The sequence below is a fragment of the Lynx rufus genome, unplaced genomic scaffold (genome assembly GCF_022079265.1).
Source record: "Lynx rufus isolate CCGP_SWC_20201006 ecotype Redwood Valley unplaced genomic scaffold, mLynRuf1.p SCAF_16, whole genome shotgun sequence".
Classification (NCBI taxonomy): domain Eukaryota; kingdom Metazoa; phylum Chordata; class Mammalia; order Carnivora; family Felidae; genus Lynx; species Lynx rufus.
This window is the reverse complement of record NW_025814830.1, coordinates 44,912,979-44,933,006: the sequence shown is the minus strand read 5'-3', so window position 1 is coordinate 44,933,006 and position 20,028 is coordinate 44,912,979. Positions and strand designations below refer to the sequence as shown.

Here is a 20,028-nt window from a genome sequence, read left to right as displayed (position 1 = left end):
GAGAGATTTTAAAAGTTCTCACCACACACACACAAAATGTTAATTATATGAGATGACTGATGTGTTAACCTTATTGTGGTAATCATTTTGGAATATATACACATATAAAAGCACAATGTTGTATACCTTATACACTTACACAATGTTATATGTCAGTTATATCTCATTGAAGCTGGAAAAATATACAACATTCTAGTTTTTCTAATTCTTCCAAATAACATGTTCAACCACCTCTCTTCTCCTTTTCCTCAGTCCATTTTGATAATGAAATGGCAGTGGAAGTTGCTTTTCTTTACCATAGAAATGTTATCTATTTATCTATAAATTTTGCCAAATAAATTCCCATTATGGAGCTTTAAAAAAAATAATTCATGAAATTATCTATTTTAGTACGCTGATCTTTATGCTCTTTTCTGCATATTGATTATATCCCACATCAAAAATGGTTTAAAAAATTAAAAAAAAAATTAGTGATTGGTGTGCCATCTTTGATGAACTCTGTTGGCTGTCATGTGTAAGTCAGAATGATGTGATCCCAACATGATAAAGTCCAAAAAGACGTGCCTACTACTTGTGGTGGTGGGCACATTACCACAACAGACCACAGGATGATAATTAGAGTTCTGACCTACAAGGATTTGGGACAATAGTTAATGGACCATTAGGATCTCTAGGAATTAGATGCCAAGCAGGCTACTAAGGTTCTGCTTAACATGCATGGGAGCAGAAATTCAAAGATTGCTGAGGAGCCTGGGTCACAGTCTTGGGGATTCACAGCTTCTCACCCAGTTCCCAGACCTAATTCAGGTCACACATGGAGCCTCTTTTTCAAGAGGATTCCAGGGTCCTTTGAGGAGTGACTCTCTGACATAGCTCAGGTGCGGAACCTGAATCTTCCCCCATGTCTTTCCTGAGGGACCTACTTCCCAAAGTGACAGTGCACTAGGGAAAGGGAAATACCCAGAGCTTCAGGAGTTATCAGATACAAGCTCTCATATCCAACCAAAGTGGTCTACCAGTTAGAGTCAGGCTTATTATGGCAAATGATAGATGGAGCTCTGACCCAAGTTCATTTAATGGTGGGTCCAATAAGACCACAGACCCATTTTAAGGTACAGGCATACCTCTGAGAGATTGCAGGTTGGGTCACAGACTGCAGCAATAAAGTAAGTATCACAATGAAGCGAGTGTAATGAATTTTTTGGTTTCCTGGTATATATAAAAGTTATGTTTACACTATACTGTAGCCTATTAAGTGTGCAACAGCATTATGTATAAAAATGTTTATGCCCTGGGGTGCCTGGGTAGCTCAGATGGTTAAGCCAACTGCCTCCGACTTCGGCTTAGGTCATGATCTCACAGTTTGTGGGTTCAAGCCCCGTGTTGGGCTCTGTGCTGACAGCTCAGAGTCTGGAGCCTGCTTTGGATTGTCTTCCTCTTTCTCTGTCCCTCCCCCACTCACACTCAGTCTCTTTCTTTTTTTTTTTTTTTAATTTTTTTTTAATGTTTTAGTTTTGAGAGACAGAGAAACAGAACCTGAGTGGGGGAGGAGCAGAGAGAGAGGGAGACACAGAATCTGAAGTGGGCTCCAGGCTCTGAGCTGTCAGCACAGAGCCCGACGTGGGGTTCAAACCCACGAACCGTGAGATCATGACCTGAGCTGCAGTCGGATGCTTAACCAACTGAGCCACCCAGGCACCCCATACTCAGTCTCTTTCAAAAATAAATTTAAAAAAATTAAAAACAAACAACTTTATTGCTAAAAAATGCTAACCATCTTCTGAGTTTTCAGCAAGTTGTAACCATTGGTCACAGATCACTATACCAAATATAGTAATGAAAAAGTTTGAAATACTGTGAGAATTACTAAAATGTGACACAGACACAAGGTGAGCAAATGCTGTTGGAAAAATGGTGCTGATAGACCGGCTCATTGCACGGTTGCCACAAACCTTCAACTTGTAAAAAAACTCAGTATCTGCAAAGGGCAATAAAGCAAACTGCAAAAATATTAGTCATGCCTGGAATTTCCTGTCCCAAAAGGGAAGAGACATTCACTACCTGGTGAAATCCCCAGATTGACAACCTTACCCATGGAATGGGGGTGACTACGATAGATGGACCAAACAGAAGTCCCTGGGACAATGTCCAAAGTAGTAAGTGGAAAAAAAAAAAAAGTCAACACCACACTCTAACAGCATCTACAGAAATTGGTGCTGCCATCAAACTTGAGTTATACAGGGGTGGGTGATTTTTTCCTCATCCCATTTACTCACCATTTGACTCTTAAAAACTGACAGTTTATTGCAAATGCAATCGAATGGTAATGCTGACCTGTTGTTCTAGATATATCTTTGTGGGATCAAAGCAACACAGCCCTCGGCCAACATTAAAAAAAAAAAAAAAAAGATACACAATTTGGTGGAACTCTTGATTGTGGAGGCAACAGGTACAACATTGGGGAGTGCTGCTCCAACCAATTAGTGACCTGGAAGGCAGCTGGCTTTGAGTTGAGTGGGACCCAAACAAGAAATGGTTCTCGGAAGTCTAGCCTATGCATACACTGTCCTGCCACCAGGCTTTAGGACCCAGGCAACCAAATGCTAACAGTGTCTGTGGTAGAGAGAGAAAGATGGAAGGAGTCTCTGGCAACTCCAAGTAAGAGAACTATAGCCCCTGTTCTAGGGTTTTAGAAAAATACCAATAGGCTCCTCTACCAAAAGTTATTCTCCAAGTGAAAAGCAACTCCTGGATTGCTCTTGGGCACAGGCAGAAAGTGAATTGCAGGACACCAAATGACTTTAGACTCAAAGCTGTCTGTTGTGAGATCCATAGTAGTTGGTCCATTGAACTATAAAATTGGATGTTTGGTGGCATTCCATTGCACAAAGTAGACTCTAGGGGGTCCAGATGGTCCAAGGAAGTGCCTCGGATGCCTGTGCAACCTGCTCCTCCCATTCTGTCAATTTCCTGCCAACCCACACCTACAGCATCACAGGGAGTTATGCAGAACCTGGAAATGTTGTGGGAAACCCCATCCTGGTGCCTGCTGGATCTGCATGCTGTGGGGCCCCTGGCAGGGGACAGTCTCTGCCCTGCTGATCCACTCACGTGTCCCAAAGGACAGTGGTGAAGAACCACTATTTCAGAGGGCACTGCTGGTGGACTGGGTTGGGAGGCCTCGTGTATACGGGGGCAGGTGTTTGGAGTCATGCTCTTTTCTCCTTCGAACCTTCCACCCAATGTTCTTAGTCATTACTTGGTCATAGCTCCCGGCTGACAGAGATTTCTTCTTTCCACAACCATACCCATTTCAAATAGACAAATGACTATATAGTTCTTTTGTTCTTTTTAATTCAGAAAGAGAGAGAAAGGGAAGAAAATAAAAAACATTTGTTTAAATAACTATTGCAGAAAAGGAGATCTGGGCTGGATGCTGGGACCTACCTCTTCCAGAAAGGGGATTTATTAACGTTTTAAACAAAACAAAACAAAAAGAAAAAGGAACAGAAAAGAAATAAATTATTCTGCTCAATACTGTTTGGCATAATCGCATTTTTTTTTCATCTTCTAAACACTCCAAACTGCCTCTTCAGGAAGCACTGAGCTGAGACTGGCAAGAATGGCTGGTGCCTTGACTCTCTAAAATGATGGGGTAGGCCCTGAGAGAGGCATTCCACTAAAGGCCCCCCAAATCCACCCTCATGCTCTACTCCTCCTACTTTTGGAATTGGAAAAGAACAGACTCTAACTACGTTCTCAATATATTAACTTTTAGGGGTGCCCACTGCCCTGCCCCAATCCTCTTCTAAAATACTCCCTGCTGGTCCCTGTTCCCCCAGCCAGCTGCAGGAACTACACCAATGGCCAGGAGGCTGCTTGGTGGTATCAACTCACTAAGATAAAGGGTGGTATTTGTGTTCCTCACTGTTGGGAAGGGGGATCCTATTAGTAGTTTGGAAACTTCACAGAAGCCCTTTCCCCCCTCCGAATTTCCCCAACCTTGTAAAGTGATAATACCATCAACAGCTTCCTGTCAGAGCTTTAGCTGGGTTCAGTCATGCAGGTAAATTCCAGTTGTAACCCGTTTGCTGGTTTCCCTGCCCTTCTAGATTTGGAAATGGAAAGTGGGTTAGAGCAAGGAGGCAGGAAGTGAGCATGGGGGAGAGGGGACACAAGGGCAGGAGAGGAGGCATGCAAGCGGGCAAGTCTACTCCTCCCCAGCTAGAATCCCAGCTATTTGCATGGCCAACGTAGAGTTTTAAAAAAATCTTTGTTGGTCAGCCATCCCTGGTAACCTCAAGTTAATTAAATTACGAGACCAAAGCAAATTCCACCCCCAAGCAAAGGTTTCCTACTCCTCTTTGGGGTGATGGATGAAGGAAGAAGGTGCATGCACCAGGCAAGCTGGGTTCCCCATCTCCAGCCTTCTTTCCCACGTGTTGCTCCCTCTCCCTAGAGCAGGCCAAACGCGCGCGAGTGTGTGCGCGCGCTCGATTATTCGCGCGAGAGGGCGGTAGGGGGGCGGGGGGGTAGGGAGTGAAGATGCAACAGTGCCCCCAACCCCCAGGGCAAGTTTTGATTTTTTTTCAGGACAGGTAGGCTGGTGAGGAGGCCCAGGGCCTAAGAAGAGCCACTGAAAAGGTTTTGGGTGAACAGTAGGGGCCGAGAGTACACGAGAGTGAGAAGCACCTTACATCTGAAGTGACTGGGCTTCCTTGTCCCCTGCCGTGTTCCTTACACCTGTGTTCCAGAGTTAGGCCCTAGGAGAATTCCGCCCGTTAGCAACGGGTGAATACAGTTCTAGTTTTCTGGTGAGATGCTAAATGCCCTGGTCAGAAAGGCCATTCCATAGGGTGGCCAAAGGTGGGGATGGGGAGAAAGAGGAGGGGACCCACAAGCCACTGCATTTCTTTGGTGGGTTTACACTCACCCATCTGGGCCGGACAGAAAAAGGAAATGTGGGGTCCAAAATTCTCTTGAGCCTGAAGAGGTTTGAGAGGGCTCCAGCTTTTACCCTGGGATGAAGGCGCGCTCCCCGGAAACCATCTGATCTCCCCTAGACCACCATATAGGAACGGCTAACGCCCCACCGCCCACCCGGAGGTCAAGAGGGACACCCCCGCCCCCCACCAGCCCCGGCAAGGGAAGCCGAGCCGCCGCTGCCCCGCACCTTCCCCACCGTCTCCTTCTCGGCGCCCCTGACCGAGTGAGGTCGACGAGCGGCGGGCAATGCTCCCACAGACACTGAGGAAAGTACCTCACTGAGGCCGGAACCAACCTCTGTTCCTTAAAAAGCGTGAAATAAAATTCTACCCAAAGCATAGGGGAGAGGGGATTCAGCGGCCGCCGGCCCGCCTCCGAAGGCCATTGATTGGAAGAGACGGGCCCAGTGCCGGCAGTTCTCCTTGAGTCGCATGATTGGCTGGGAGAAAAAAAAAAAAAAAAATCCTCCGCTTCGACTGCAGCGCTGATTGGTGCCTGGCCGGCTAGTCCCCAGTCTCATGATTGGCGAGGGACAGCCAGCGCTCGCTGGACTTGCAGCATGATTAGTCCAGACCGCGCCCTGACGTCGCTCCTAGGACCTGGAAACGCCCAATGGGGCGCCGTGCCCACGCCGAGGCCACCGCCCTCCGGCTGGCCTGGAGTCCCGGCTAGGAGCCAGCGCCCGAGGTTCGCGCCTGGCCCGGAAGGGTCGCGGGTTCAATTTCCTCGGTAGACCTCGATCTTGCTGGCCTTGGCCAGCATGTCGATGATATGGGCCTCGAAGTCGGCGTCGTGCACCCCCGTCTTCCGGAACTCGCCCGCGTACCGGTTATTCTCCCAGTAGTGGTGCCAGTTGCCCCGGCTGTCGGCCCCGAACCCGTACACGTTCACCTGCAGGGGAGGGCGGCGCAGGTCACCCCGCGTCGGAGAGCGGGAGGACAGGGCACGGGCACAGCCTCGGGTCGCGGTGGGCTAGGAGAAAGGGGCTGCAGCGACCCGACTACAGCTAAGAGACGCGCAGTTCGTCAATTCGCAGAGCGCGGGAGGCAACGGGAATACGCGACACCCAGGCCTGGAGCTAAGGATACCGACTGGCAAGACTGCTGCTCCCTTTCGGTTCTTCCACCCGTCTGATTGCAGCGATACGCCTCGGTCTGGGGCTATGGGACCTCTCCCACCGTTGCTAACGTTCCTTTTTTTTTGTTTTGTTTTGTTGTTGTTTTTGTTTTTTAATGTAATACTTTTATATGAAAGCTAGTCAAGCACCCATTACCACACACTGAATTTACTGGCAAAAGTGGGTGTGCTGGGCGTGAGCGAGTATGGCACAGCAGCCCTGCTTGCTAGTGAAATGCGCTCCTGGAACGAATGACCTGCAGTGTTAACACACAGAGGGTAGGCCTAGGGCCCACAGCGGTGGGAGAAGACCATCCCGCTGGAACTTAACTTCATTATTTCCGTTCTATTTATATTTTTGATGATTTTTTTCTTTATGACAAGTAATACCAATTATGGTAGTAATGTTCTGTTTCCTTTTTAAATAAATTTAACTTTTCACTGAAGTGATTTCAGGTTTGGTAAAATCATGAGTAGTAAGTTTGGGAAATGAAGATGTATACTTTACAGCCTAGAAATGCAGGAAATCAAAGCCACTTGGTTTCTGCCTACAAAAACACGTTCCTCTTGCTCTGCTAAGCCCTAAGAAGGGCTAATCCCCTCTGTTCCATGGGTATCCCTATTTTACCCATAACACCGGGTTACCCACCTCATCACACACATGCAGGGCAAAGAAGAGCACCAGCATCCCTGTAGAAGGGTACCGCCCGTGATGCTCTGTCCACCGGTCGTGGATATACTTGAAGAAGGCTGGGTTGTAGATTTGAACCTGGGAAGAGAAAAGGCAACAGACACATGAGGGGTGTTGGGAGCCTGGAGACTCAGGCCAGGCTCTAAGTAGCTTCTGCCAGTTCCTCCATGCTTGCCAGCAGACCTGTTCTTCCAAGTTCCCTAGTTTCTGTGGCCTCTGAGGGGGTCAGGCATACCAGCAGATGGGTGGACTCTGAAGGTTCTGGAAGGGCACTGGGGGACACCTGAGCCACAGGACTGGGCACACCAGTAGTCAAATCTGCACCGTTTCTAATGAGATGGGGATGAACAAGGGAGAGGTGGGAGCTTACCTTTTCTTTGTCCACTCGAAGGAAAGACTTCACTGGTGCATAGGTGCTGCAAGCAGAAAGAAGAAGATTTAGATGGCTCTTGGGATCTAGAAAGGTCCACAGATGCCTTTCCTCCTTGTCAGGCCTGAGTGATGACAGCCTTACAACAGATCCCCTGCTTCCAGACTGCTTTCCCAGAGCACATCACTGCAGTACCTTGCTCAGAAAACTTCAGCAGCTACCTATGTTCTTTAGGATAAAATAAGGATGTTTTAGACAAACATTGGTGCCTTCTATTATCTAGCCCAAATGTTTCTTTCCACAACACTCAGCTGTGAACTCCCCACTTAATTTAGCCAGTCATCTCACACCCACTATATTTGTCTTAGTTCTGCCTACAATGACCCTCTTGCTACTATCCTCATATTTGGTACAAATCCCTCCTTCTCTATTAGCCAGCCATGGCACCCGTAGTCTATACTCCTTTTCTAAGCAAGGGACTTAAACTCAAACTTAAACTTTATCATAAGATAAAGTCAGAAAACTGTAATTTAGATTTCTGTGTTTAAAAAATACATAGTGACAAATAGCAGGCAATATGTGGAAACGGCTTAACTGTCCACTGATGGATGAATTGATAAACCAAATATGGTATATCCATATAGTGGAATACTATTCAGCCTTTAAAAGGAATGAAATCCTGTACATGCTACAACACAGATAAACCCTGAAAACACTACACTAAGTGAAATAAGCCAGGACAAACACTATGACTCCACTTACATGAAGTACCTATAATAGATCATACAGACAAAAAGACTAGTGGTTATCAGAGGCTAAGGGTCGGGGAAATGGGGAATTATTAATGAATGCAATTTCCACTTGAAATTATGAAAAAGTTCTGGAGTTGGATAGGGTGGTGTTTTGCACAACAAAGCAAATGTACTTATTTAAAAATTTTTTTACATTTATTTATTTTTGAGAGACAGAGAGAGCACAAGCAGGGGAGGGGCAGAAAGAATGAGATACAGATTCCAAAGGAGGCTCCAGGTTCTGAGCTGTCAGCACAAAGCCCGACGCAGGGCTCAAATCCATGAACTGTGAGATTATGACCTGAGCCGAAGTTGGATGCTTAACTGACTGAGTCACACAGGTGCCCTGAGTGTACTTATAATTTTGGTGGAGAATGTGGGCAGTGATCTGAGAAAATGAGTTTGTATTTATTTATTTGTTTTTAAGTAATCTCTACACCCCATGTGGGGCTTGAACTCACAACACTGAGATCAAGAATCACATGCTCTAGCAACTGAGCCAGCCAGGCACCCCATATGTTGTATACATTTTAACACACACACATACACACATACACACAGTGAGACAGTAGATTAGTGGTTGTTGCCTAGGGCTGGGGTGTGGGAGTAGAGGGAGTGAGGGTGATGGCTAAGGGGTACAGAGGTATCTTTAGATCTTTAAAGATCTTCATCTTTAAGAAGATGAAAGGAGTTCTAAAATTAATTGTGGTGATAGTTACACAACACCATATTTAATAAAAGCCACTGACTTGTATACTTTAAATGTGTAAACTGTATGGCATGTGACTTATACCTCAATAGAGATGCTAAAAAATACTTAGTGATGGGGTGCCTGAGTGGCTCAGTCAGTTAAGCATCCAACTTCAGCTCAGGTCATGATCTCACGGTTCATGAGTTCAAGCCCCATGTTGGGCTCTGTGCTGACAGCTTGGAGCCTGGAGCCTGCTTCGGATTCTGTGTCTCCCTCTCTTTCTGCCCTTCTCCCACTCCCACTGTGTCTCTCAAAAATAAATAAACATTAAAAATAAAAAAAAAATACTTGGTGATGAAACTAATGTAATGTTGTATGTCAACCACACTTCAATAAAATAAAATAAAAAATGACATATTAAATTTCCTCAGGTTCCCAGCTGTGATTGAGCAACTGTCTCTAAAGAAAATTCTCAGAATGCAGAACTCCCACAGTCAGGAGCCACCTCCTGGAAAGGAGACCAAAACCTTGCTACCCTTTCTACCTACAGGAAGCTGGCTGTCACTATGTAGGAGTGACACTGAACAACCTGTGGCCCCAGCTAACGCACCACTTTGGGCTCTCCCTACTAGTGCCTCCCTCTTCACCAGCCCCTCTCGGTCAAAATATTCAGTTAAAAGAATTCTAAGAGCCAATCCTTGGGAAGACTCCTCTCAAAATGCTCTGTCACCCACATTCCACTCCCAGTCAACAGAGCGACTTACAATCGGATCTGCCCCGTGGACAAAGCGCTGGCAATCCAGAGGAGGTCCAGGGCTTTGAAGGGCACCAACACAAAGCTGACATTGGCGGGCAGGTTCTTGGCACTCTCGGGGTACATGAAATGATGAGTGGTTCGGCTGCCAACATCCTGTTCAAAGCCCACGGTTGGCGCCTGATTCATCCTGTAAGGACAAGAGGGTGACATGAGAATAAACCGCCATAGAAAGTGGTACAAGATTTTTATCTTTTTTTAAAGTTTCTTTCGGGGCGCCTGGGTGGCGCAGTCGGTTAAGCGTCTGACTTCAGCCAGGTCACGATCTTGCGGTCCGGGAGTTTGAGCCCCGCGTCAGGCTCTGGGCTGATGGCTCGGAGCCTGGAGCCTGTTTCCAATTCTGTGTCTCCCTCTCTCTCTGCCCCTCCCCCGTTCATGCTCTGTCTCTCTCTGTCCCAAAAAATAAATAAATGTTGAAAAAAAAAATTTAAAAATAAAGTTTCTTTCTTTCTTTATTTTTATTTTATTTATTTATTTATTTATTTTATTTATTTATTATATGAAATTTATTGTCAAATCAGTTTCCATACATCTTTCTTTATTTTTAAATGTTTTTATTTTCTTTTTTAGAGAGAGAGAGAGAGACAGAGCGTGAGCAGGGGAGGGGCAGAGAGAGATAGAAACAGACTTTGAAGCAGGCCAGGCTCTGAGCTGTCAGCAAAGGGCCCGATGCGGGCCCTCAAACTCAGAATTGTGAGATCATGACCTAAGCTGAAGTAGGCTGCTTAACCGACTGAGCCACCCAGGTGCCCCATTAACGTTTATTTATTTATTTTGAGAGACAGAGAGCAAGAGAGAAAGAGAGCAGGGGAGGGGCAGAGAGAGAGAGAGAGAGAGAGAGGGAGAAATCTCAAGCAAACTCTGCGATGTCAGCACACAGCCCCATGCGTGGCTTCCACGAACTGTGAGATCATGACCCAGGCCCAAACCAGAGTTAGATGTTTAACCAACTGAGCCACCCAGGTGCCCCTGTACAAGATTTTTACAGGACAATCTGGTTCTAGCCATCAAAAATATAAATGGGTGTACACTTTGATGCAGCAATTCCATTTCTTTTTTTTAATTATTTTTTTAAATATGTGTTTATATTTGAGAGAGAGAGGAGAGGGAGGGAGAAAGAGACAGTACATGAGCAGGGGATGGGCAGAGACAGAGACAGAGACAGACTCTGAAGCAGGCTCCAGGCTCTGAGCTGTCAGCACAGAGCCCGATGTGGGGATCAAACTCACAAGCCATGAGATCCTGACCTGAGCCAAAGTCAGATGCTCAACCAACTGAGCCACCCAGGCGCCCCGTGGCAATTCCATTTCTAAGTATCTATCCTATAAAAATGGTTTCATAAGTCTGCAAAGACATGCGCACAAAGATATTCACTGCATTATTATTTACAGTAGTGAAAAGGAGAATCAATTTAACAATTAAGAACTGGTTGGGCCTCCTGGGTGGCTTGCTTGGTTAAGCGTCCAACTTTGGCTCAGGTCATGATCTCACGGCTCGTGAGTTCAAGCCCTGCGTCGGGCTCTGTGCTGACAGCTCAGAGCCTGGAGCCTGCTTCGGATTCTGTGTCTCCCTCTCTCAGCCTCTCCCCTGCCCATGCTCTGTCTGTCTCTCTCTCAAAAATAAATACACATTAAAAAAGAGAACTGGTTAATACATTTTGGCACACTCATATAATAGAACACCATGTAGCCATGAGAATGAGTGAAATAGATTTACATGTGCTGGTAAGAAATAAGTCCAAGAGGTACTCAGTGAAAAAAAACAAGTAATGTGAGGTGTCTATCCCATTACCTTTTGAATACTACTATGTGCTGCAGGAGGGAATTAAGACAAAAGGAAAACTTGAAACTAGATAGTGTGATATCATTTTTTTGTAAAAAAAGAAAAGGAGGCACAGGGAGCAAAAGGAAGAAGGAAGAAAGAAAAAACATACTTTTATATATGAATAAAAAAATCTGGAAGAGTATTACAATTGGTAACAAAGGTTACTCTTGGGAAATGGGATGGGGAAGGGTAATTCATCTTTTAGTATATATATTTTTTTCTTTTAAAAATGTTTTAATGTTTATTTATTTTTGAAAGACAGAGACAGAGATAGAGAGCAAGGTAAGGGGAGAGAGAGAGGGAGACACAGAATCTGAAGCAGGTCCCAGGCTCTGAGCTATCAGCACAGAGCCTGACGTGGGGCTCAAACTCATGAACTGTGAGATCATAACCTGAGCTGAAGTGGGACGCTTAACCGAATGAGTCACCCAGGCACCCTCTAGTATATATATTTCTGTGTTTTCCCCCCAATAACAACATATTTATTACTCTTACAATTTTTTTTTATGAAAGAAAAGAACAGCCTTCTACAGCTTCAACCTTACCTGGCTGTTCTGTCCTCTTTCCTAGAAGACGGTGGAAGCAAGATAAGAAGCTGAAGCATTCCCTCAGCCCCTGGGCTGCATGGCAGCCTCTACTCCACCAGCACCAGCCCCTCTGTCCCTGTACGTCAGCTTCTTATCTGCCTTTCTGTTCCAAGGCCAGGAGGGATGCTCCAAGTTCTGACAGTGCCCACCTTGGCTGTCTGCCGGTGATGTGCAGTGTGGATGTGTCTCTCCCATGCTGCCATGGAAGAAGTCGGAAACCCAGAGTGGGCTCACCGTCCTCCTAGGTATAACAAGCCAGGAGGCTTCTACTTCCTTTCAACTTGTGCAAAACATAGGATCAATAAAATCAAAGCTCCCTCTTTTGGTGAACATCTTCAAAACAGGTGATCCAGCTGTAAACACAAACCTGTTGGTCTTTTCTGCTATGACCATCTATGAGAACATTCCTGTCTTGTGTGGACCACTTTGCAGAATCATGACTGCCTAGACAGATGACCATAACCTTGCCCTCCAATGGGGATAAAGGGACCTGGGAGAGAGGGAGCAAAGTCTCCATGTGCTTTCCCAGCTTTTTATGCCTATTCTGTAAAACCAGGATGAAGGTTACCTGTACTTAAAGTGGCTGGCACCACTCAGCTGGGCTGAGTAAAGACCTCCTGTGTCACTGGGGCTCCCACAATGCCTTCCTCCTGCCCACCTCCCCCTGATGGCACGAAACAGTAGGAGCACATCCAGGAGGCCCCACTGCTGCCAGTCATATTGCTGTAGCTCTCTCGTTCCCTTCCCTTGAGGAATTGGAGGATGTTTGGAGTTGGAAAGCCATAAAGCCTGAGAACGGCCTGATTTGGAACTAGAGCGTGAGTCTTTGTTCTTGGCCACTTCAGTTCTAGTCTGGCTCAAGCAGAAGCCTAGAATCTTCTCTGTAGGACCAGCTGTGCTCTAGCCTCCATTTCTTTAGGTTAACTGCCCCTGTGCCTCCTGTCTGGGCACCCCTCCGTTTTCCTGGTCTTCAGGATTCAGAGATATTACCTCTTAGAAGAGCCTAAAAGTATACTTTCCCATTTATTAATGACAGTTTTCTGGGGCTACTAGAGCTCTACACACAGCACTGGTGTCCTATGGTCACCAGAGCCACATCCAGATCTGCCTTCTGTCACATCAGCCCTGGGGTCTGTGAGGAACAGATCAATTGGGATGGTGTTTCTCAGCTGCCTGGGATATGTAACGGGGTATCAGGAAGTGGACGACGTGGGTTGGTGACACTCAAGTTGGCTGGGGCCTGGACTGGGCAGGAGCTGGGGTCAAGGTCACTCTAGCGTGTACCTAAGAAATAACCTCCTCTCACTTGACATGGAGAGGCCAAACTGGTCCCACAGATCAAAGGGCTACAAGTGTCCCAGGTTGGCCTCTGAAGACAACCCCACTCCACCCCACCCCCATCATCTGTAGCCACAGTCTTGAGGAAGTCCCTTCTTAGACCTGGCAGGCGGTATCATTGCCTCCACCTCCCTCAGGTCCCTCTCACTTGCTGGGCAGGCACCAACTTTCTAAAATCTGAGAACGAAGGGAGTAAGAGTTCTAAAAAAGATGTTTCAGAGCCTCCAAGGTAGAAGGAAGGAACATGGCATGATTTTGAGGGCAGGATTTTGCTTTGAGGTTCTGATTCATTCTGGAGAAGCGAAGCCCTGGAAAGGGGCCAGACAGGACACAGGTTGAACTACATCTCCATGATTCAGAGGAAAAGCATTCTAGAATTCTATCTGTTTCTGGTTGCCTCTGCACCTGAGGGCAGAGGCAGGGGAATGGTGGATGTGCATTCATGCTTAGAGTTTGGTATCTGGTCACCTAGTCTCTTCCATTCACTCATGTATTAAGGTGAGCCTACGACTGCCAGGTGCTTGTTCTAGGTCTGCTGGCTGGCTGAGGCAGGACCAGCTCAACTCCATTTGAAGTTTTCAGCAGGGCTCAGAAGACATATAGGAGGAGGAGGCAGCCGGGGGGTGGGATAGGGAAATATGGGTACAGCCATCATCTCACTGTAACTCAGCTTGGTGGGGTCTTATGTTGGTCTTGCCTCCAGGGACCAGGGAGGCGTCCCCTGTGGTTCCAAACCAAGACATGCCTATAAGGAAAGAGTCACCTCCACTACCATCAGACTGTACACATCAGCAAAAAGCCAATTCAATCTGGGTCACCCCTTACACAAAGCAATTCTGGGGTCCATTCCAAAACGCACATCTCCTAACCTGGTCTCTGTGAGTGAACATCTGTGAATTCCTTTCTGTAGCCTGGCCTGACCAGGTACCACTAAGGTGTCATAGCGGCCAAGCCTTTTTGTCTGCTTCTACCCTGGAGCTTCCCAACCGCCACTGACATGCATAATGAAAGCATCCACTTAGCACAGGGGGCAGGGCAGCAGAGGCAGGAGCTTCAGGCACTCAAGACCATTTCCCTGGGCTTCCCGAGAGTCCCAGGGCTGCACTGAAGTGATGGATGCCTGCTTCCCCACTCTCGGCCACTGTCTCAGGGTAGAGAGAGCCCCTTCTCCAGCAACCAGCTTGCCTCCCTTACATTCTGAGTGCCAGCAGTTGGAGGATAGAGAGAATCTCAGGTGGTTCTGGGTTCCTGGATGGGGCCTAGCAGACCTCCTCTCCCCACCGCCCCCCCCTTCTCAACATGAGAAAGGTTTTGCAAGGAATGGTGAAAGCCTCAGAGACATACTGCTGCCTGGGTGTTGCCATGGAAACAGCAACAGTTTCTAAGACAAAGCCCTTCCTTCGCCTCCTGGGAAACCTGGTCTTTCTGCAATGCTCATCATAAGAGATGCTTAGTGAAAACTCGGCATTTTCAGTATATTTACTCTCAAGTCTCTTTTTCCACCAAGGAGTGGGATGGAAGGATCCCCAGCATGGCATTTCCCATCCCCAAGTCTAAGGAGAAAGTCAGAAAACAGGATGAAAGTCAGGAACAGAATGAGCAGTCCATGTTGGAGTTTTAAGTCCACCATGTAGTCCCTGTTCACCTCCAGGCTCATAGCTCTGTGTCTTTGTCTGAAATGAATGCCTTTCCAACCCCTCTCCTTTCCTTAAGGCTGGGCAGAGATGTCTGGTAAATGAATCTGCCCCACATAATCTAAACCTTATCAAATAAAGGTGAGGGACAGCAGCCCAGAGCAAGCACTGAGCAGTTCCTCTTCCTGCCCAGGACCTCCATCTTCTGTGAGACTGCCAGGAGGAACCATCTGTGGCTATTACTCAAGACATTAGTGTGGGGCCTCACTCCTGGCTCAGCACTGAGGGGACCAGGCAGGTGGGAGTTCTCACCAGAAAACAACCAGTGGTCTACTCTCGGTTCTTTTCAGAGGAGTTCAGGACTCGAAACTGAGTGCAGGCCTCAAGCAAAGTACAGAATGGGAATTCTGCCTCCCCATCTACCCAACAAATAAGAGTGAGACACTCAAGCCTTTACAGAAGGTTCTGGTATGGGAGGCTCACAGCAGCAGGCAACTCCTACACTGCCAGACAACTCTATGGAGGCCAGTGCCTCCTTCTGGAGGCCTGTCCTGGGCCCACCCTTGCGCTCCCTGGGGCTCACCTCATGATGAAGTTGTGCCCATCCACATCCGGACCGTAGCCAGAGCCCCGCAGGTTGCCTGAGTTCCCCACCACGGCACAGCGCCGGCACTGGTGGGGGTCCCGGAAGCGGTAGGGGTTCTCGCCTGGCACTATCTGGAACAGCTTCTCCAGTACCTCGTTGGTATTGTGTGACTTGAACTGGGGCTGCAGCATCTGTGGACAGGAGAGAAGAAGGAAGGAGAGGGGCGGGTGAGCAGGGAGGGATTCCTGCCTGTCTCGCCTCCCTGCCTTCACCCTCTAATCTCAGTCAGGGAAAGGGAATTCTCTCTCAACAGTGAGGACATGCCCCCATTCCCACACAGTAAAGTTCCTTTCTGAGGCTAGTGCCCTTCTCATCAGGTGCACGCTCTAACGCACTGGAGGGGACTCGGGGGTCAAGGGGTACCGCAGAGCAGAGAAACTTCCTGGGCTCATCATGGCTGCAGAGGCCCCTGCTCTGCTGTCCTCTCAGGGAAGCTATGAGTCACAGGAAGAGTCATTTTGAGGTGCAGTTAATGTGGAAAACCCTGCTGAGCTTCAAGGGCTCATTCCCAACCCGCCTACAGAGGGCGCCTCTGGGACTGAGCCTGAGGACTCAGGGTTAGGAAAGCTCCATCTTGACGCAATATCCACAGGGATAACTGGAGTCACCCCCTGAGCCCTAGGGGAGAGGAGAAGAGCAGGCAGAGAGGTACAGGAATTCTTTCAAAGTCAGAATGGCTGGAATGAAACTGGTTCCCTGTGCTTCCAACCACCAGTAACCGTGGAAGACCATGAAATGAAGCCGGGGCAGCCCTCAAATGCCAACACACCAGGCAAGTAACTGCGCAGGAGTAAAGTGGCAGATGGGGACTATGGCAAACAGGAGGCCCCATCAAAAAGGAGTGAGCTGACTGCTGCTGTGTTGTATTGTGAGCTCAAAAGCACCAAATTTTCCAGTTTTTCAGGAGAAGCTGAAAATGTGGATTTCACGTGAAATATCCCAATTCCTAAATGTTAACTAATGCAAATATTTTAAGGTCTTTTTTTTTTAATGTTTATTATTTTTTGAGAGAGAGAGAGAGAAACACACACACACAGAGTCCAAGCAGGGGAGTGGCAGAGAGAGAGGAAGACACAGAATGTGAAGCAGGCTCCAGGCTCCGAGCTGTCAGTACAGAGCCTGACACAGGGCTCGAATTCACGAGCCGTGAGATCATGACCTAAGCTGGAGTTGGGCACTTAACCGAGTGAGCCACCCAGGCGTCCCACTAATGCAAATATTTTAGAATTATTGAGCAGGGGCACCTGAGTGGCTCAGTCGGTTAAGCATCCAACTCTTGATTTTGGCTCAGATGATGATCTCACGGTTTGTGAGTTTGAGCCCTACATCGGGCTCTGCACTGACAGCGCGGAGCATGCTTGTGATTCTGTCTTCCTCTCTCTCTGCCCCTCCCCGGCTTGCTCTCTCTCTCTCCCTCAAAAATAAATAAAAATAAACTAAAAGAAAATATTGAGCAGACTGGACTTGGGTCACAGACCACACATCAGTAGGGTAGAAACTAGGGCTTTAACACACTCTGTGGTCTGAACCATAATATGGTGAGTGTGGCTGAGCAGGAGCTGCTCAGGGGACAGAATAAACGAAGGGAATGGAGTTGGCCTGCTTCTCTGCCTCTTCTCTTAGCACAGGAGCACAGGAAAGGCTCTTGAGAGCAAGAATACGAACTGAGTGTGGACAGGAAGCTAAGCTTGAGATAAGAATTTCTAAGTTCACAGCAAAAGGGAGTGACTATGGGGAGCCCGAGAGAAATGGCTTGTGTCTTGGCTGAAGAACATGCTTGGTGCTTAAACAGCCCCGAGTTCCATCCCTAAGGGAAGGAAACCTGGCCTACCCATGGGTCTACTTCTGCCCAGGATCCTGCTCTGGTTCTAGGTGGCCACCACCTCAGGCAAGCTCTATGCACTATCTGAACCTTGATTTTCCTCACAAAATGAGGGCTGTGACTATGATTAACAGTGCTCCAGGCTGCCACAGGAATGGCCCCTGGGGCTCCTGGTGATCCTTGCTCTGTAGACCTCCCCATTCTTAGGGACTTGGACAGTCTGAGCCAGGAAGCAGGATCTGTGAGTTGTTCTGATAAGCCTGATCACAGGAGCTCCTCCTCACTGTCTCCCTGAATGTGAGAAAGAGCGGGGAGTCATCATCTTCCCCATTTTCCAGCTGGGGAAACCAGGAGCTGACTCCCCAGTGCCCCAGGGGGAATGAAGGTGGCCTGAGGGCCCTTGGGCTAAGCACTGACACTGCTCCACCTGACACAGTATGACAACCAGATGGCCCAGGAAGAGCCTAGGGAGTGACATTCCAGAGATGACAAGGATGAGGTAAAGGGAGTTAAAAGGAGCAGAAAGGTGACAGGAGCCAGAAAAGCAGGGAGCCTCGGGCACACCTGTCCTCTCATCCCCTGCCCCTCACCTCCCTTATCTCCCAAAGAAACTCACAATGTTTTCTTATCCTGGCCCAGAAGAAAGCCTCTTCCAGCAATTGTAGAAAAACTAAGTGAGTGGCCCTCACGGTGTTTAAAATTCTTGTGAGCCAACATTTACAAATTAGGATATTTAGCAAAAAACTGTGGACTTCCAAGTTCTCTTAAGGGGTCAGAAGATCCAGCAGTGATGGGTCACATCCCTGCAGAGCACAAGTTTGCTATAGCTGAGAGGGGTTGCCTCCTTTATAAAGGGCAGACATTCTCCCCGCCATGGTCCTTACCTCTCAGCATCTTCCTCCTTGGGGCCTGTAACTCCTGTGTTATCTCCCTGGCCTAGTAGGCATTTCTGGTGTCTGCTCAGCCCCTATAGGCACTAAAAAGTGGTTCTCTCTCCTTCCAGGCCAAAGCTCACTCTGCCTTTCAGAATCTGTGACCCTACCAGATGGCTCTGGTCAAATGGACCGAATACTTTGTCAAGGCTCTGGGGGCCAGAAGGCAGAATGCCCAAATCCAAGAGGGGCTTGAAGAGTGACTCCCAAACCGGGGGACCAAGGGGGCAGCAAAGGGGAGGCAGGAGGGGTTGTAGCTCTCACCATCCACCACCTCTGGACATCTGGAGGCAGATCCATATTCTCTCGGGTCCACACAGGGGAAATGTTGCTGTTGAAGTGGCTATCGAACCAGTCAGAGGCTCCAGTGTCACCCATGCAGCGGCGGCAGGCACAGCTCTTGCCGGGGAGCCCCTCCTTGCTGAGGCGCTGCAGGCCAGCATAGCCAGGCACCAGCTTCACCCGGTGGGTCCCACCCAGGGTCCCCGAGTCCAGGTAGGGCAAGGTGGCCATGCTGTGGTGGGAGTAGGTGAAGAGCAGTGACATGATGAACACCAGCAGGAAGGCCACAGAGAGGAACCACACCCGTAGGGAGCACTTCATGGTTTGGCACCCCAGGGGGCCAGACCACCAGCCTGGTGGGCAGTGGGGTGTCACCGTGGCCACTCCTTTCCCAGCCCACTGATGGGCCAGCCACAGCGTAGCCTGCCTCTTCTGGCACCACGTGCAAAGGGCATAGGGGCACGTGCTGAGGAGGGGACAGAGGCAGGGGTCCCTCACCACACCCTCCCTCTACGCAAGGAGAAAGCACGTAGGCAGGAGTGGCTCCCCTGTCCCTGGGCCACTCGGGCCCCTGCTTATGGCTTCATCAGGTCTCTCTGTCACTAGCTGGGCCACAGAGGCTCTGATTCTCCCACTGCCCTGGTGAGGGGCAGGTCAGTCCATCCCAGCCCTCTAGTCCCTTGGGGTTGCTGGCTGCCAGCTCCGGGGGCCCCCCTCTTTGGTGGCTCGAAACGGTCCAGTCTGGAGCATTCGGAGTCCTTGTGGTTCATGAGCAGACACGGAGGCGGCCCCTCGTCCCCTGCAGTGGGGAAGCCTTTGAACCTCAATCACAGCAGAGAGCACATGAGCTTCAAGTGGTCTGGATTCCATCCAAGAGTTGTCCCCGCCTCAGCTGGCCCTCCTGGGCCAAACCCTTCACCAGGGGAGGGAACGATGCCCCAGTCTTGAGAGAAGAAACCCAGGAAGCTCTGTGGGTGTCAGAAAACTCGCCTGCAGAGACCAAGATCCTCCTTGCATTAGGTTCTGCCCTTCCGCTTCCCATTCAAGGCGCTGCTCCCTTCTCCCAATGGTCACAGCCCCAACTGTGGTCGAAGAGGGGCTCACAGAGCTCCTGCTCCTGCTGAGAGGTCCTCCAGGGCCTGGGGACAGCTGCTGCTCAGTGGGGATCTACTGGTGCCGTCTGGGTCAGCTGAGCGTGTGCCGAGCTCCCTGCCAGGGCCCAGGCCTCCTTGGTGCTGCTGGCCCAGCCTCACAGGCTGCTCTGCCCATCCCCACTCCCCTGAGGCCTGCTGTCCTGCTGTTAGCTCTCGCTAGCAGTAATCCCCTGGCAGGTTCCCCCTCGCTCTCGTCAGGCGCCAAGCTGCCGCAGCATGACCCTGAAATTGCAGAGAGGAAAAGTAATGTGCAGATAAATTGCACTCGCACACGCACGCGTGCATGCACACACACACACACACACACACACTCACTCTCTCTCTCTCTCTCTCTCTCTCTCTCCCCCGGC

The 20,028-nt window shown here is 48.8% G+C and overlaps 1 protein-coding gene across 3 annotated transcripts in view; it reads right to left on the bottom strand.

The window, feature by feature from the left end:
- ST3GAL2 (ST3 beta-galactoside alpha-2,3-sialyltransferase 2) overlaps window positions 1–20,028 on the bottom strand; it is a 60,747-nt gene that overhangs the window by 8,293 nt on the left and 32,426 nt on the right. For 2 of the 3 annotated variants that reach the window (XM_047078743.1, XM_047078744.1), the window contains exons 2-7: window positions 18,507–19,900; window positions 15,426–15,619; window positions 9,410–9,589; window positions 7,164–7,209; window positions 6,752–6,871; window positions 3,333–5,877 (exon numbers count right to left, since the gene is read on the bottom strand). In XM_047078743.1, the coding sequence (XP_046934699.1) occupies window positions 5,704–5,877; window positions 6,752–6,871; window positions 7,164–7,209; window positions 9,410–9,589; window positions 15,426–15,619; window positions 18,507–18,845 (1,053 nt within the window). In that variant the 5' untranslated portion in view covers window positions 18,846–19,900 and the 3' untranslated portion in view covers window positions 3,333–5,703. Of the gene's footprint in view, window positions 1–3,332; window positions 5,878–6,751; window positions 6,872–7,163; window positions 7,210–9,409; window positions 9,590–15,425; window positions 15,620–18,506; window positions 19,901–20,028 lie in introns of those variants that run through there. The other variant, XR_006961901.1, reaches the window with a different exon arrangement.